Source organism: Thalassophryne amazonica, chromosome 22, assembly GCF_902500255.1.
Source record: "Thalassophryne amazonica chromosome 22, fThaAma1.1, whole genome shotgun sequence".
Lineage (NCBI taxonomy): Eukaryota > Metazoa > Chordata > Actinopteri > Batrachoidiformes > Batrachoididae > Thalassophryne > Thalassophryne amazonica.
This window is the reverse complement of record NC_047124.1, coordinates 39006459-39025009: the sequence shown is the minus strand read 5'-3', so window position 1 is coordinate 39025009 and position 18551 is coordinate 39006459. Positions and strand designations below refer to the sequence as shown.

At 41.4% G+C, this 18551-nt stretch overlaps 1 protein-coding gene across 1 annotated transcript in view; it reads right to left on the bottom strand.

Annotated features, from left to right (window-relative positions):
- The window catches only part of irf5 (interferon regulatory factor 5), a 103319-nt gene that overhangs the window by 19151 nt on the left and 65617 nt on the right, over positions 1-18551 (bottom strand). Inside the window, exons 3-8 of the mRNA XM_034163546.1 lie at positions 15770-15956; positions 15661-15686; positions 15557-15584; positions 15080-15481; positions 13717-14106; positions 707-825 (exon numbers count right to left, since the gene is read on the bottom strand). Coding sequence (XP_034019437.1) covers positions 707-825; positions 13717-14106; positions 15080-15481; positions 15557-15584; positions 15661-15686; positions 15770-15956 — 1152 coding nt within the window. The remainder of the gene's footprint in view (positions 1-706; positions 826-13716; positions 14107-15079; positions 15482-15556; positions 15585-15660; positions 15687-15769; positions 15957-18551) is intronic.

Sequence of the window (18551 nt, the reverse complement as noted above, 5' to 3'; positions counted from 1 at the left end):
CCTGAGCCTGGTTCTGCTGGAGGTTTCTTCCTGTTAAAAGGGAGTTTTTCCTTCCCACTGTAGCCAAGTGCTTGCTCACAGGGGGTCATTTTGACCGTTGGGGTTTTTCCGTAATTATTGTATGGCTTTTGCCTTACAATATAAAGTGCCTTGGGGCAACTGTTTGTTGTGATTTGGCGCTATATAAATAAAATTGATTTGATTTGATTTGACTTGCCATTTCTGAAGAGCAGCGAATCAAAGAACCAACAAACTAGTGGATCAAAGCACTGCTTCAATGGCTCATGCATCAAAGTGGTGTCGAGCTGCAGAAACGGTTTAAGCTGATGCCAAGCTGGCTGAGCTCGGAGGTCAGCCCGGAGGAGAGAACAGTGTTAAATGCTGAAGTTAATGAATCCTAGCGTGTGTTCTAGGACTGTCCAGGTGGGTGGGGGCAAAGTGCAGCGCTGTTGATCTGTTGCAGTGAAATTCCTTTTATGCCTCTGAAAGGAATTTTACCATTTCTGACTTTTCAGTCTGTGTTAAATCTTGTTTTGTTTTTGGAAAAAGTTGGACAATATGTGTAGAAATAACCAGGTCAAAATACACACTTGCCTAATAATTGTACACGCGGTGAGACTTCAGTGTGCTGTGGATCGGTTTTACTCTCCTAGTTTATAGTGTTATTACGGTCAGGATGTCGTCTCAGGAAGAAGACTGTTTGCACCTGGACCATGATCAGTTTCTTCTCTTTGGGTTTCTTGTCAGGCCAGTCCTCCCCAAAGCAGAAGTAGATCTCAAAGGGAGGCGGATTCACAGCCTCACCCTTCTGGAACAAAATCAGACCTGAAACACAAAAACATTCCTCAGTCCCCAACACAAGGACAGGCTCCAGTTCCACAATGTTTACTCACAGAAGACAGAGCACAGAAACCAAGACAACAAGTCCTGGGACCTCTTTCAAGGACGGACTGACTCTTCAGCAACTGGACTGAACAGCGCTTTTCTAATTAATACCTTTCATTTCTGTTACCTGTGCATCACTTCTGTTAGTTTTTAAGTGCAACAGCTACAAATTTTAGCTCATCAGAATCAGAGGAGCTTTTATTCATCAAGTATCCACAGAACTAGAGCTACACTCTCTGTACGGCATGTATAAATATCCACTAAACACTGAATAATTCACAGTAAAAATGTGCAAATAAAATAAAATGTGCAGTAAGAAAAGAATGTGTGAAACAGACAAACAGAGTGAAGTTGTACATGAGGTATATGAATAAGTGAGGACTACATTCCTTATAGGAGATGCAAACTAAAAGAAATCACAGACTGTAAGGTGGTGGCAGGAGAGAGTGTCGCTAGACAACATAAGATGGTTGTTTGTAGGATGACTTTAGAGGTAAAGATGAAGAAGAGAGTGAGAGCTCAACAAAGGATCAGATGGTGGAAGTTGAAGGAGGAAGACTGTTGTGTGAAATTTAGCGAGCAGGTGAGAGAAGCACTGGTTGGAGGGGAAGCAATTTTGGACGACTGGAAAAGTACTGCAGATGTGGTGAGGGAGACAGCTAGGGCAGTACTGGGTATGACATCTGGACATTGGAAGGAAGACAAGGAGACTTGGTGGTGGAATGAAGAGGTCCAGGAAAGCATAAGGAGAAAGAGGTTGGTCGGAGAGATGAAGAAAGTAGACAGGAGTACAAGGAGATGTGGCATAAGGCAAAAAGAGAAGTGGCAAAAGCAAAGGAAAAGGCATATTGCGAGCTGTACAAGAAGTTGAATAGTAAGGAAGGAGAAAAGGACTTGTACCGATTGGCCAGACAAAGGAAAAGGAAAGGATGTGCAGCAGGTTAGGGTGGTAAAAGATGCACATGGTAATGTGCTGACAAGTGAGGAGTGTGTGCTGAGAAGGTGGAGGGAATATTTTGAAGAGCTGATGAATAAAGAAAATGAGCGAGAGAAAAGGCTGGATGATGTGGTGAGAGTAAGTCAGGAAGCACAAGAGATTAATAAGGACGAAGTGAGAGCTGCTATGAAGAGGATGAAGAGTGGAAAGGCAGCTGGTCCAGATGACATTCCAGTGGAGGCATGGAAATGTCTCGGAGAGATGGCAGTAGAGTTTCTAACCAGATTGTTTAATAAAATCTTGGAAAGTGAGAGGATGCCTGAGGAGTAGAGACAAAGTGTGCTGGTTCCTATTTTCAAGAACAAGGGTGATGTGCAGAGCTGCAGTAACTACAGAGGCATAAAGTTGATCAGCCACAGCATAAAGTTATGGGAAAGAGTAGTAGAAGCTAGTTTTAGAAAACAGATGAAGCTCTGTGAGCAGCAATATTGTTTCATGCTGAGAAAGAGCACTACAGATGCAATGTTTGCTCTGAGAATACTGCTGAAGAAGTACAGAGAAGGACAGAAAGAGTTACACTGTGTTTGTGGACTTAGAAAAAGCTTATAATAGGGTGCCAAGAGAAGAGTTGTGGTATTGTATGAGGAAGTCTGGAGTGGCAGAGAAGTATGTTAGGGTAGTGCAGGACATGTACAAGAATAGTGTGACAGCGGTGAGATGCGCAGTTGGAATGACAGACTCATTCAAGGTGGAGGTGGGATTACACCAAGGTTCAGCTCTGAGTCCTTTCTTGTTTGCAGTGGTGATGGACAGGTTGACAGATGAGATCAGACAGGAGTCCCCATGGACTATGATGTTTGCAGATGACATTGTGATCTGTAGTGAGAGTAGAAAGCAAGCTGAGTCTAGTCTGGAGAAGTGGAGATATGCTTTGGAGAGAAGGGGAACGAAAGTCAGTAGAAGCAAGACTGAGTACATGTGTGTGAATGAGAGGGAGCCCAGTGGAATAGTGCAGTTACAAGGAGTAGAAGTGGTGAAAGTAGATGAGTTTAAATATTTTGGGTCAACTGTTCAAAGTAATGGAGAGTGTGGTAGAGAGGTGAAGAAGAGAGTGCAGGCAGGGTGGAGTGGGTGGAGAAAGGTGGCAGGAGGGATTTGTGAACGAAGAATATCAAGAGTGAAGGGGAAACTTTACAAGACAGAGATGTTGAGATTCTCTTTGGGAGTGACAAGAATGGACAAGATTAGAAATGAACATATCAGAGGGACAGCTCAGGTGGGACGGTTTGGAGACAAAGTCAGAGAGGTGAGATTGAGATGGTTTGGACATGTGCAGAGGAGGGACCCAGGGTATATAGGGAGAAAGATGCTAAGGATGGAGCCACCAGGCAGGAGAAGAGGGAGGACAAAGAGGAGGTTTATGGATGTGCTGAGGGAGGACATGCAGGTGGTCGGTGTGACAGAGGAAGACACAGAGGACAGGGTGAGCTGGAACCGATTGATCTGCTGTGGCGCCCCCTAATGGGAACAGCTGGAAGACAAAGAAGAAGAAGAAGACATTATATGCATTAAAGAGATCACATTTGGTGGAGTCACCTTTTTGTTTTTTTTCTCTGCTGAGTGGTACCTTAATTTAATTTATTCATTTATACAGCGCCAAATCACAACACAGTCACCTCAAAGCGAGTTGCATAACATAATTCAGAAAACAAAATAAAATTAATTAAAAGATTAAAAGTCCTTAAAATCCGAAAGCCTGATTAATGCGTCTGCAGCATGACGTCGACGTGCATGACAGTTTTAAAGTTCTCAATTGTGTCTTTATGCAGATTTTCTGGATTATACTTTTTCTGGATTAATTTGTCCATCAGCAAGCTCTTCTTTCTACAATCATCACAGGTAGAGTGGACAGTTTCCTCCATGTCAACTGAGCGTCATTTTCCAACTTTGTGTTGTAAAGTTTGTCATATTTGCAGACTTTTCTCCCAAATGTATTTAATCCATGTATTTGGCTTGTGCACTGCAAAAACTTTTAAAATATGACGTGAGAGGGAGGAGTGAAAAGTGACAAATCAGAGCCTTTTGTGTCTGATTTAGCAGGTGCACGTCAGGCTGCAGGTCCCGGGTCTGAGCACAGTTTGGAGAAACAAAATGGCCAGGTTTTTAGTCACGGTAACATGGTACCCACTTTCCTAGAATCAGCAAGTGTCAGTGCTGAACAATTTTAATTCAATTTCAATTTATTTAGTTTAAATAGTGTCAGGCTGGGGTTTGAACACAGGATCCTTTGGTCTCAAGCTCAATGCTTAACCACTGGACCATCACCTCCCCGCTTGATCATTGAACCATGGTGACTATGTTTTAGGGGGGTGTGGTTTTAATGTAGGTGGAGCAATCATGTGCAATGTGTTCGTGAGCGCTGAGTTTAAACTGTCCACAAGACTGTCGAGTGAGCGATCATGTTCCCAAAGTGATGCCAAGATACCAAGCAGTCTGGCTCTTGAGTTCAGTTGTATTGAGGATTTGATAATAAGTGTCTCATCCCAGTGGACAAGACAAAGAGACTCAAAACTTAATAAGTGAGTGATCTGAAACCACCAACACAAGAGACACAATATCAATATTTAAGACAGTTAATACCGCGAGGAAGGACCAAATCGTCACTGACTATCAGAATGTTATCCACACGGGTTGACAAGTTACAGATAAACTCACCAAGTTCACGTAAGAATTCAGAGTATGGGCCTGTGGCTTATATACGGTGACAAAACAACGTGTTTGATTTTTATTCTTCTGACCTTGGCTGTACGTAGCATCCTGAGCAGAGCGGAGAGTCAGATGTTCAAATGAGTTATATTTGAGACCCCCAACAGCCAGTAATGCTGCGTTCACTCATAGGCAGGATGTGTTACGAATGTCATATTTGCGTCATTCTTGGCACATTCCTGACATTCTTAACATGACTTAATGCATTTAAATAGGTTTCTTTAATAGTTTGTGTTGGTGCGTGATATTTGTGATTTTCATGGAGCATGTTTTTGGCTGTCAAAAAAATCTTCCACGAATGTCATGCACCACCCTCATTTCGCCTCATGTTGTGGAGGTCACAACTGAGTGTGTTGATCAATCAATCAATCAATCAATTTTTTTATATAGCGCCAAATCACAACAAACAGTTGCCCCAAGGCGCTTTATATTGTAAGGCAAGGCCATACAATAATTATGTAAAACCCCAACGGTCAAAACGACCCCCTGTGAGCAAGCACTTGGCTACAGTGAGAAGGAAAAACTCCCTTTTAACAGGAAGAAACCTCCAGCAGAACCAGGCTCGATCCGTCTTGATTAGTGGTGATCCTTAATAGAGCATAACAGTGTTCTTCTCTGATGTGCGCACAATTAATCCCTGCTGCACCACATTCAGTTTCATTGCTGCAGTATGCTGAAAAAGGACAGTGACGCCAAGTCAGCTAAAAGTCTCATTCCATTGCTCATCAGCACGCTCCTGCAGGTGATGTGCCACACATCTGGCTCCCTCCATCTCCTCCTCCTCCTCTCTGCACAACTCCATGGCACAAAGCCCAACTAAGCATGCAGTCACAAAGTTCTTCTGCTGTGGATTTTGAGGAGCAAACTGGAGCGATCTGAACTGTTCAGCAGCTGATGGATGAATATGGGTGTGTGTGTGTGGAGACAATTCATAGCATGGAACAGCGTGCCACAGCGCAGAACATTATTCTTGACTGTGCGTAATGGTTCCTGATAATTCCTGGTAATGCATGGTAACAGGTTGCAGCACTTCCTCAGGACACCTGACGCCTCTGCCTCAAATCATGATCAGCGGCCAAGAATGTGTACTTCGTGGCATTCATGACTTGTCATCGTTATGTGTAAATGCAGCATAAGCTAACCAGCGAAAATCAGGCGGCATTATCAACGTGTCACAAAAGACTAATTTCTTTCATCAAACGGATGGTTCATTCAGATGAAGCTTTAAACCGAGGTGATACAAATTATTTTGGTGAAATTTCTCTAAATTCATTTTTCACTGGTCAATTAAATCTGGTTTACAAAAAGACATCTTTTCAATGTTCTAAACACAGTGCTGTGTCGACTGCGAAACCTCCAGAACTCTGCAACGAGAACACATTTAGGGATTATTTTCAAATAAGAACTTGTGTTTATAGTTATGATGCGTGAACCACTTTTGGTCATTTGTGCCGCTCAGGAACACTGTGACAGGAACAAAGGGGACAAATGTCAGACTTGACGCTAACAACACACACAGTCAGTACTTTTACTGCTGTCTCTCAGCAAAACTGACCACAAACGAGTGCTGTTACTTTGATTTTATGTTGTTCACAGTGTGAGTGAGGCTTTAGGCCTGCTGTGCTAAAGCTAGCATGCTAACAAAGTCAGTCTGACTGAGTGTAACTTACTAATCAAAAATGCCACAAACCATGTTTGTGTGTGATGTTTGGTTGTTAATGAAAGTGGCTTCATAACTGGCTGTTTGTGTAATACAGTCGGTTGCCCAGTTCTGGATCACCTTTTTTAAAGTCCTGCTATACGGAGCCATAATGCAACCGAAAGTCCTTTATTGTGTTTTGTTGTATTGTGTATTTGGATGTTATCCAGCTGAAAAAGTCTGGATGGTGTAGCCCTTCTACTTAAAGTGTGAAGCCACATTATGTGTGGTGCAAATATTTACCGGAAATGGATCACTTTGCTGGTTCTGGATCACGACACTCTGTGTCACTCTGGGGTCATTCCTGGCATCTGGCTGGAGCCCTTCTAATGCAGAATGATACACACTGTGCCCGAGAATGTGTTTTGAACACAAAATTATAGAAATTATACTTATTAAATGAGAATTTACTTAGTTCTGTTTTTATGTTTTTACAAGCAAAAAAATGAAGTCTTTACTCAAATTGGGTGGCATTCCTTAATAAATGAAGATAAAATAAAATCTGTGGTAATAAACATTCTTGGATTTTGACATCTCCCCCTGAGCTTTTAACTCAGTGAAGTGGGTCAGGATAGAACAAGATGCCCCAACTTGCTGTCATTTCACACCTTCTATTGTTAGAGATGGAGAACAAAGGAGGGTTTTAAAGGCATTGCTAGATAATATCTGTGCTAATTCTTTGTTTTATGTTAGCTATTAAGTATTTGTGTTATTTGTTTGGAAGTTCTGAGAAATATGTTAAGTTTTACTCTATCATCTGTCCAAGTTTCAGATACAGGGAGAGCTCCCCCTGTTGGTGAGAGCCAGTAACATTAGAAATATGAGACTAAACCACACCCATGTTAACACCCACAAGGTATAAAAAGTGTTATATGACTCATTTTAGGGGCCTTTCACAAGATGGACACTGTCTGTAGGGGTCCCAGGCCTGGTTTCTAACGTGACCTTGAATAAACTCAAAATGAGGAATATAATGGTTTGGTTTTTGGTAAGGGGCAGAATTTTACATAAAAAGAACCAGGTAGAAATAACAGCGTGGAGGTGAGATGAGAATGTCTAACTCACCTTTGCTACGTCTTAGAGATCGTTACTTTCATACTTGCAGGAATGAGTGAGTTAGAAAACGTGCGCACACACCGCAGACACCGGGATGTTTTGATTCCTCTGCTGATCACAGGGACGGCTGGATCCGGTCGAGCCTGTGGTCATTTGTAGACGACACATCAGTCTTTCCAATGGTACCAAGTATTAGCTTATTTGTGCTGATTAATACAACACAAATACTACAGCAGTGATCTGGAACTGGGCAAGTGACTGTATTTCATTTTCAGCCAGTACTGGAAGCTAACTGCTGTGCTAACATTGTCACAATGCAGAAACCTTTATGATTAAATGTGTTGTACGTTTTGGTTTGTTGTCTTTTTACCTGTCATTGTATTTTGTTCTTTTTCTGAGAACCACAGTGGAAAAAAGTCCTTTGTCTTTGTGTTTCCGTTGTCAAACTGTGTTATGTTCATGTAATACTGCCAAATAAATACAAATGTCTGTACTTGGGCTGAATCTCAATTCTTCCCCTTCCCCTCCACTTTGCACGGGCACGACAGACAGAGGGGTGTCTCAATTCTCCTTTTGGAGCGAGGTGGAGGGGAAGGTGGAAGGCTTCAAACCCCTCCGTTTGGAGTGAATCTGGATGCACACTTCGTTTGGAGGGGTAGGAGGAGCTTACCGCTGTCTCCATAGAAACAAACATGGCGCCGAAAGAGCCGCACAAATGATGCGGCTTTTATTACAAATTACGCTGTTTAGAAAGTTATAACTTGCCAAAAAACTTTACAGACAGTTGTCTATAACAGTAACATGTCTGCTGCTGGATGCATATTGTGTATGTTGTCATTCTGAAGAATATAGTAACTTCGCTCGTGCGCTGAGGCGTTATAATGCACATACACATGAACGCTACAATAAGACACTTTTATATCTCACAACGGAGAAAATCATGATAAAGGATAAGCAGGTTAATTTGTATGTTCATTAATCTTTGGATAATAGCGCCCCCTGCTGTTGGATTTCAAGGTCTGTAACACGTGTGTCAAATCAAATCAAATCAAATCAATTTTATTTATATAGCGCCAAATCATAACAAACAGTTGCCCCAAGGCGCTTTATATTGTAAGGCAAGGCCATACAATAATTACGTAAAAACCCCAACGGTCAAAACGACCCCCTGTGAGCAGACTTGGCGACAGTGGGAAGGAAAAACTCCCTTTTAACAGGAAGAAACCTCCAGCAGAACCAGGCTCAGGGAGGGGCAGTCTTCTGCTGGGACTGGTTGGGGCTGAGGGAGATAACCAGGAAAAAGACATGCTGTGGAGGGGAGCAGAGATCAATCACTAATGATTGAGAGTGGTGCATACAGAGCAAAAAGAGAAAGAAACACTCAGTGCATCATGGGAACCCCCCAGCAGTCTAAGTCTATAGCAGAATAACTAAGGGATGGTTCAGGGTCACCTGATCCAGCCCTAACTATAAGCTTTAGCAAAAAGGAAAGTTTTAAGCCTAATCTTAAAAGTAGAGAGGGTGTCTGTCTCCCTGATCTGAATTGGGAGCTGGTTCCACAGGAGAGGAGCCTGAAAGCTGAAGGCTCTGCCTCCCATTCTACTCTTACAAACCCTAGGAACTACAAGTAAGCCTGCAGTCTGAGAGCGAAGCGCTCTATTGGGGTGATATGGTACTATGAGGTCCCTAAGATAAGATGGGACCTGATTATTCAAAACCTTATAAGTAAGAAGAAGAATTTTAAATTCTATTCTAGAATTAACAGGAAGCCAATGAAGAGAGGCCAATATGGGTGAGATATGCTCTCTCCTTCTAGTCCCCGTCAGTACTCTAGCTGCAGCATTCTGAATTAACTGAAGGCTTTTTAGGGAACTTTTAGGACAACCTGATAATAATGAATTACAATAGTCCAGCCTAGAGGAAATAAATGCATGAATTAGTTTTTCAGCATCACTCTGAGACAAGACCTTTCTAATTTTAGAGATATTGCGCAAATGCAAAAAAGCAGTCCTACATATTTGCTTAATATGCGCATTGAATGACATATCCTGATCAAAAATGACTCCAAGATTTCTCACAGTATTACTAGAGGTCAGGGTAATGCCATCCAGAGTAAGGATCTGGTTAAACACCATGTTTCTAAGATTTGTGGGGCCAAGTACAATAACTTCAGTTTTATCTGAATTTAAAAGCAGGAAATTAGAGGTCATCCATGTCTTTATGTCTTTAAGACAATCCTGCAGTTTAGCTAATTGGTGTGTGTCCTCTGGCTTCATGGATAGATAAAGCTGGGTATCATCTGCGTAACAATGAAAATTTAAGCAATGCTGTCTAATAATACTGCCTAAGGGAAACATGTATAAAGTGAATAAAATTGGTCCTAGCACAGAACCTTGTGGAACTCCATAATTAACCTTAGTCTGTGAAGAAGATTCCCTATTTACATGAACAAATTGTAATCTATTAGATAAATATGATTCAAACCACCGCAGCGCAGTGCCTTTAATACCTATGGCATGCTCTAATCTCTATAATAAAATTTTATGGTCAACAGTATCAAAAGCAGCACTGAGGTCTAACAGAACAAGCACAGAGATGAGTCCACTGTCCGAGGCCATAAGAAGATCATTTGTAACCTTCACTAATGCTGTTTCTGTACTATGATGAATTCTAAAACCTGACTGAAACTCTTCAAATAGACCATTCCCCTGCAGATGATCAGTTAGCTGTTTTACAACTACCCTTTCAAGAATTTTTGAGAGAAAAGGAAGGTTGGAAATTGGCCTATAATTAGCTAAGATAGCTGGGTCAAGTGATGGCTTTTTAAGTAATGGTTTAATTTCTGCCACCTTAAAAGCCTGTGGTACATAGCCAACTAATAAAGATAGATTGATCATATTTAAGATCGAAGCATTAATTAATGGTAGGGCTTTCTTGAGCAGCCTGGTAGGAATGGGGTCTAATAGACATGTTGATGGTTTGGATGAAGTAACTAATGAAAATAACTCAGACAGAACAATCGGAGAGAAAGAGTCTAACCAAATACAGGCATCACTGAAAGCAGCCAAAGATAACGATACGTCTTTGGGATGGTTATGAGTAATTTTTTCTCTAATAGTTAAAATTTTATTAGCAAAGAAAGTCATGAAGTCATTACTAGTTAAAGTTAAAGGAATACTCGGCTCAATAGAGCTCTGACTCTTTGTCAGCCTGGCTACAGTGCTGAAAAGAAACCTGGGGTTGTTCTTATTTTCTTCAATTAGTGATGAGTAGTAAGATGTCCTAGCTTTACGGATGGCTTTTTTATAGAGCAACAGACTCTTTTTCCAGGCTAAGTGAAGATCTTCTAAATTAGTGAGACGCCATTTCCTCTCCAACTTACAGGTTATCAGCTTTAAGCTGCGAGTTTGTGAGTTATACCACGGAGTCAGGCACTTCTGATTTAAGGCTCTCTTTTTCAGAGGAGCTACAGCATCCAAAGTTGTCTTCAATGAGGATGTAAAACTATTGACGAGATACTCTATCTCACTCACAGAGTTTAGGTAGCTACTCTGCACTGTGTTGGTATATGGCATTAGAGAACATAAAGAAGGAATCATATCCTTAAACCTAGTTACAGCGCTTTCTGAAAGACTTCTAGTGTAATGAAACTTATTCCCCACTGCTGGGTAGTCCATCAGAGTAAATGTAAATGTTATTAAGAAATGATCAGACAGAAGGGAGTTTTCAGGGAATACTGTTAAGTCTTCAATTTCCATACCATAAGTCAGAACAAGATCTAAGATATGATTAAAGTGGTGGGTGGACTCATTTACTTTTTGAGCAAAGCCAATCGAGTCTAACAATAGATTAAATGCAGTGTTGAGGCTGTCATTCTCAGCATCTGTGTGGATGTTAAAATCACCCACTATAATTATCTTATCTGAGCTAAGCACTAAGTCAGACAAAAGGTCTGAAAATTCACAGAGAAACTCACAGTAACGACCAGGTGGACGATAGATAATAACAAATAAAACTGGTTTTTGGGACTTCCAATTTGGATGGACAAGACTAAAAGTCAAGCTTTCAAATGAATTAAAGCTCTGTCTGGGTTTTTGATTAATTAATAAGCTGGAATGGAAGATTGCTGCTAATCCTCCTCCTCGGCCCGTGTTACGAGCATTCTGACAGTTAGTGTGACTCGGGGGTGTTGACTCATTTAAACTAACATATTCATCCTGCTGTAACCAGGTTTCTGTTAGGCAGAATAAATCAATATGTTGATCAATTATTATATCATTTACTAACAGGGACTTAGAAGAGAGAGACCTAATGTTTAACAGACCACATTTAACTGTTTTAGTCTGTGGTGCAGTTGAAGGTGCTATATTATTTTTTCTTTTTGAATTTTTATGCTTAAATAGATTTTTACTGGTTATTGGTGGTCTGGGAGCAGGCACCGTCTCTACGGGGATGGGGTAATGAGGGGATGGCAGGGGGAGAGAAGCTGCAGAGAGGTGTATAAGACTACAACTCTGCTTCCTGGTCCCAACCGGGATAGTCACGGTTTGGAGGATTTAAGAAAATTGGCCAGATTTCTAGAAATGAGAGCTGCTCCATCCAAAGTGGGATGGATGCCGTCTCTCCTAACAAGACCAGGTTTTCCCCAGAAGCTTTGCCAATTATCTGGCAAAGGGTGTGTGTATTTAGTAAACAAACAGGAGCCCTGAACACACTCGACTCCTAATAAGAAAATGAGGCAGAAAATGAGAAGTTGGAAAATCTGTCAAGGACATTTCTAAAGGAAATAGAGCTGGATGTAAAAAATGGGAGAATTTGAAAAAGAAATATCAGGTGAAGAGAACTAGATGCAGCCCAGAACATACATACAGGTGCTGGTCATATAATTAGAATATCATGAAAAGGTGGATTTATTTCAGTCATTCCATTCAAAAAGTCAAACTTGTATCATGTAGACATTCATTACACACAGACTGATATATTTCAAGTGTTTAATTACTAATTAATTACTAATCAATTAATGATTAATCAATTAACATCAATTACTATTATTAATGACTAATCATTATCAGCATTATTAACATTAATTACCAATTAATTACTAATCAATCAATTAATGATTAGTCAAACAATATTAATTATTACTATTATTGATTAATTATTATTAGTACTATTAGTTATTATAGGATAAATTACATTTGCAACTGCGATGCGTCGAAGAAATCTGCTACTTCTTCTATTTCTTTGCATTTATGCAGAAAGGTGAGAAAATAAAAAGAGCAAACAGGCGACTGCAACAAGCTGCGTTTCAGTTGCAACAAACAGTGAAGACGGCAGTTTGACACGGGCAGGTTTTTTTTCCTCCTAAGGCGGAGGGGTGTCTCAGTTCATACCCCTTCACCTACCCCTTGTTTTAAAGGGGTAGGTGAAGGGGAACAAAAGAGAATTGAGACTGGAGGTTGATCTGTATTTTAAACTATAATTACAGAAACCATAGTCCTGTTGAAAACTCTCAATCTAATTTTTTAATGTTTGTTTTTATTTACCATGTCCAACACGTCAAACTGATTTGTCCATCCAGAGGGACAAAGTCAGAAGGTAAGTTTCGAACAAGACACGTGTCTATAGACGGTGAACAAACATCCACATTTAGACCAGTTTTCAAGCTGGGTTTCATTGCCAGCTTTGAAATGATAAATGTGCACGTGTCTTTGTAGTTAGGTTTCAAAATTCTAATTTACTCATTGTACAGGTTGAAAAATACCACTATTCAAAATCAGGGTTAAAAAAAAGTCTAAACATCTACAAACAGATAAATGGACTGCATATATAGCACTTTTCCATCTGCATCAGACGCTCAAAGCGCTTTACAATTATGCCTCACATTCACCCTGATGTCAGGGTGCTGCCATACAAGGCGCTCACTACACACCGGGAGCAACTAGAGTATTAATGACCTTGCCCAAGGGCCCTTAGTGATTTTCCAGTCAGGCGGGGATTTGAACCCATGGTCTTTTGACTCAAGCCCAACACCTTAACCACTAGACCATCACCTCCCCTAGATGAAAAAACTTTCAGTTTTGAACCATTTTTAAAGGTCTTTTCAACGTACAAATGCTCACTGGGGAGGGCGCGCTTTCTCAACACGAGTCATGTTGTGTGTGGACGTGCTCAGACTTGAACATGGAGCGCAGTGTGACCACAGACCTTTACAAGGCACATGGGGCCCGTGTGAGTACTAAGTTGGACCTTACCTAAGGTTGGACCTTTACTCCTATGAAGCACCCTGGAGGAACTTACACTGTGAAGCTGAACTGACCCTTAAGCTCTGACAGGACTGTACTTTCTTGTCACACTGATTTGAAGTCTTCACCTTGCAGGAAGTCATTGAGGCTGAACACTTTGATCTTCTTCTCCCGCTCCATGGGGTTGGGAAGCATCTGTTCTGGTACGCCCGGTCCAGACCAAAACACCTTGCACTGGCACAGGCGTATGGCATAGATGTCCTGCTCCCAGATTTCCAGGATAAGACCACGGTCCATGACATCAAGCAGGGCCTCTGTATAGACCCGCTGCTTCTGGTTCTGTATGTCTGTGGTTCCTGGAAAGAGAACCTGCTGAAGAGTGATGGGACCAAACAGGTCCACCTGCTCAGGTGTGGGCTCCAGGTGTCCATAATACAGCCGGCAGCCCTGAGGGTTACTGACAGTCAGAGAATCCACCGTCCGGCCACGGTACAGAAACTTCAGGTCCAGATCTGTCACTGCAACAACAGACAGCAACCCTGACTGTTACATTGTGGCACGAACGGAAGTGAACACATTCATAACCGCAGGACTGGACTTGAGGTGAAGTTCTGACACCACAAAACAATGTGCTCAGCAGTGTGAAAATGCTGCATTTTAAATAAAGGACACTGACCCAACCCCCCCCCCCCCCCCACCCGTTTCTTACATGACAATGTACTAGAAGATCTTTTCAGTTGAAATTTCTCCTAACCCCTATCCCCTAACTATGACTCCTGTCCCCTTGTCTGAACCTCATCCCCAAACACAGACCCATCTGTTGGGGGGGGGGGGGGGGGGGGGGGGTCTTCTCTGTGTTATTTTGTGCTGTATGTCTTCTGTTTCAACTTCAATTTATTTCATTTATATAGCGCCAAATCACAACAGAGTTGCCTCAAAGCGCTTCACACAGGTAAGGTCTAACCTTACTAACCCCCAGAGCAGCAGTGGTAAGAAAAACTCCCTCTGAGGAAGAAACTTCAAGCAGACCAGACTCAAAAGGGTGACTTGGGCCATGATACAAACATAAATTACAGAACAATTCACGGATGAATATACAAGAAATGCTATTGGTGCACAGGACAGGAGGATTACCAACACGAATACAACTCCCATGTCTGGATGGAGTTGAACCTTAAACAGAGAAAAAACAAACAAACAGAATCAGGCATCAGAAAGACAAAAAATACTGTATAATTCTGTTAGTACAACCCTGATTCCAGCGAAGTTGGATATCTTCAGTTCAGACTGTCTGCAGTAAAATAATACACAAAGTAAGCATAAGAATTACTGCCAGTGTTTACCGGTAATCTGCATTTTCTGATTTGGGGTTTATGTAGCAGATAATAGTACTTCAAGTATCAAGTACTTTGAGTACAACAGCTGCTGTACTGTATTTGTGTGCACCACGGAGGAGCAGGAACAAATGTGTGAATTAAAACATGGACTCACACGGGATGCTGCTGAGTAGGTCGTCCTTACATGGCTGGTCCTGTGCTCCACCCTGGGCCTGTACCCCTGGCATGGGGCCCCTGTCCATGGAGATGGTTTTGGGGGATTCAGAGGCAGTGGTGTTGTGTACAGAGGGCGGGTCTGGGAGGGAAGTCATTCTGGTGCAGAATCCTCCAGGATGAAGAAAGCTTTCCTCATCCATCTGTCCTTGGGTCTGGAAGTCCTGCTGAGGATGATCAGGGATCAGGGAGAGGTCAGAGGTCATGCGGAGACCTCTGTTGGGGTCAGCATGCAGAGGGACGATGTGTGCAGGTCCAAATGTGCCACTGGCTGATAAATTGAACTGGTTGGGGTCCATGTGTGGAGGAAAGGTGAAGGAGGGAGTGTCACTGATCCTTGGGTCTGAAAGAGATGGTCACATGACTGATGGCTCTGTTGGCAATGTGTTTCCATGGTTACAGAAAATCTTTAACTTACTGATGCTGAGGTCCATGAGATTGGGCATCTGAAGACAGAAACAGTTTTGTATCATCTCCATGAAAAGAGCAGCACAATACATTTGTATGGGTGGTGTTCCTCACCTCATCCTCGTCTTCATCCACAGCATCTACAGGACGACAAGCTCAACACTAGACCGAGTCCGATTAATTAAAGACAGCCTGAACCCTCATCAGCCTGACAACACTGTACCTGAGCTCCCGGGCTGCTCGCACACCTCGTAGATCTTGTACGGGTGGACCGGCATCTCCTTAGTGCCGTCATACTTCAGGCTGAACTCGCGACTCTTGTTCAGAGCACAGCGCAGGTTGGCCTTCCACTTGGCCGGGTCGGGTTCATCCACACCTTCCTGATATTTTCCCGTTTCCAGAGCCCATGCCTGACAAAAAAAGAGCACTGCTCTAAAAACCATACTGACAGACATCAAGCACGTTTTGTCGTTCTACAAATTTATCCAACCTGCTGTTTTAAAGTTTTTCCAATATCTTTGAAAATTGTGACAATAAAGACACGGGCATGTAATTAGTAAAAAGATGTTTGTCACCTGATTTGAATAAAGGTATCACTTTTGCCACTTTCACACCATTTGGGACAATTCTAGTTTGAAATGATTTATTAAATATATATGTTAATGGTTTGGCAATTTCAGTAATTATTTGCTTTACTAAGGACATGTGTACATCATTATGATCAGTTGGCTTTTTGCTTTTACATGTACAAACTACCTTAATAATTTAAATCAACTGGGCCAAGGAACATTGTATGTGGATTTCTATCAATTAATTGGTGATTTTCCCATGGGCTGTGTGGAAGGTCAGCTGCCAGATCTGGCCCAACATTAGCAAAAAAATTTATTGAAACTATTCACTACTTGGTTCATGTTATATTCATCTTTTTTGCTATAATACTACAGTATTTTCCATGTTTCCTTTATGTTGTTTTTATTATCGTTTAGTATTTTTCCAAAGTATGTTTTTTTTTTACAATTCCACATAATAACTGTTAGTTTATTTTTATAGTCCTTATATATAATCTCTGCCTCTCTTGATTTACTTTTAATTAATTATCTGTATAGCATATTTTTCTTGTTACGAGCTAGGCCTAAAAATAAAATCTCAGATTTTTCAGAAAAAAAAAGATTTTTAAAAGAAAACATTTAATACAAATGACAGAGATAACTCAGAACAAGTTTTGCTTTTAATCTATCAAAAATTGAAAACTAACCCGTACTTAACTCCTGGAATTGAAGCTCCAGCTGTTCTTTTGATTTAAAAAATACTCTCGGATAAATGATTCCACCAGAGTCAGCTGGTTTTTAGTGGGAGTTTGCGCTCTTGTTCCCCTCATAAAGTGTAGCATTTCTCCCATGCAGCTGGATGCCTCTGTTTTAGATACTGGAATAAGTTTTTTAATCCAGTCAGACAGGCAGGCAGTTTTTCTGTCATGTTGACAGTTTAGTTTTTTTTTTTTTCACATTTCTGAGTGGGATTGCATACTTTATAAAAACAATATAAATCCTAATTGTCTTGTTTGTACAAGAGCTAAATCTGGACTATTTTGATTGTCAAACCAGAATCAAATTTATTGCAAAGTAAGTTCTCACATACAAGTAATTTGATCTGGTGTCATTGGTGCAAAAACAATAATAATAAAAAGAAAACACTTCTGTAAGAAGTAAATTTGCTCTCATAAAGATGAAATCCTGGATGGAAAAACTTTCTTTCACACTTTACTGTTTCACTGAATTGTGTGGCGCGTCTCTTCACACTTTTTCCTCCTCTCTCTCTCTCTCTCTCTGTCTCTCTCTCTCTCTGTCGTTGTGAGGGAACGAGAGACTCGTCACTCTCACACCGTCTTTGCAGCTTATTTGAGCAAACTTTGGAAACATGGAAGCTTTCATTTGTAAAATGAAGCCTTAATAGCTACGCAGGCAGAAGGAGCCGTTTTTGTTGGTTTTGAGTTTTTGTTCTTTCACTGAGAGACTCTGAGGTGCAGCGCCGTGACTCCGCTCGGCTGGCTGCCGATGAGCAGACAGCAGTCCGATCAGCACAGACAGACTGGCTGGATTAAACAAAAATACAACGGCACTACGCTGTTGTTCCATAGTCTGAGGGGGAGAACCGTGGCTTTAGACAAACTTTGCAGCGTCCAGTCACTTGTTACACGTCTGTCTCAAACCACTGACGAAACTCGCTCTCCATTAGCGGCTAGCCATCTTCGTTATTGTGTGAAGGAAATGGGACGGGGAGGGGGGAGCTACGGAGCTCCAATTTTTTATCTTTTAAATCGTCCGCAACAAATAATTTGAATTAATCGATATTATCGATATATCGCCCAGGCCTATTACAAGCCTTTTGCAGCCCTTTTGTCATCCATGGGTTAGCTTTATATTCATTATTTGCACTGTATTGTATAATTGGGCAATTTTTGTTGTATATATCGAGAAATATATTTTCAAATTCGGAAAATAATAAATTAGCATCATGCTCTGTGTAAATGGACTTCCAATCCTGCAGAAGTAAATCATTTTTTAAGGCAGTGATAGCTTCTTCAGATTGCAGGCGTTCACGATATTGTATTTTCTCATTGCATTTTCTTTTTAAATTTAGACCAGTTACTATAAAACATTGGTAAATGGTCACTAATATCATTGATCAGTAAGCCACTTGTTGTTGTGTCAATATCATTAGTAAATATATTATCAGTGAGTGTAGCTGAATGTGAAGTTATTCTTGAAGGCCTAGTAATTTTGTTATGTGTCGACGCGGGTTGAGGAGCGGACCTGCGTCTGACGGAACCCAGCGCTAAAACAACCAGAAAGCGGTTCCAATAACAAAACAATTTTATTTTTCCCCCTTCTGTGCAATACAAAGTGTACAAACGTAAACTGCGTCAGTCTGGCGGAGTGAAGGACGGCACGCTCTCCAGCGCCCAAAAGGATCAAAGCCCGGCGCTTCTGGACCCACGTTCACCA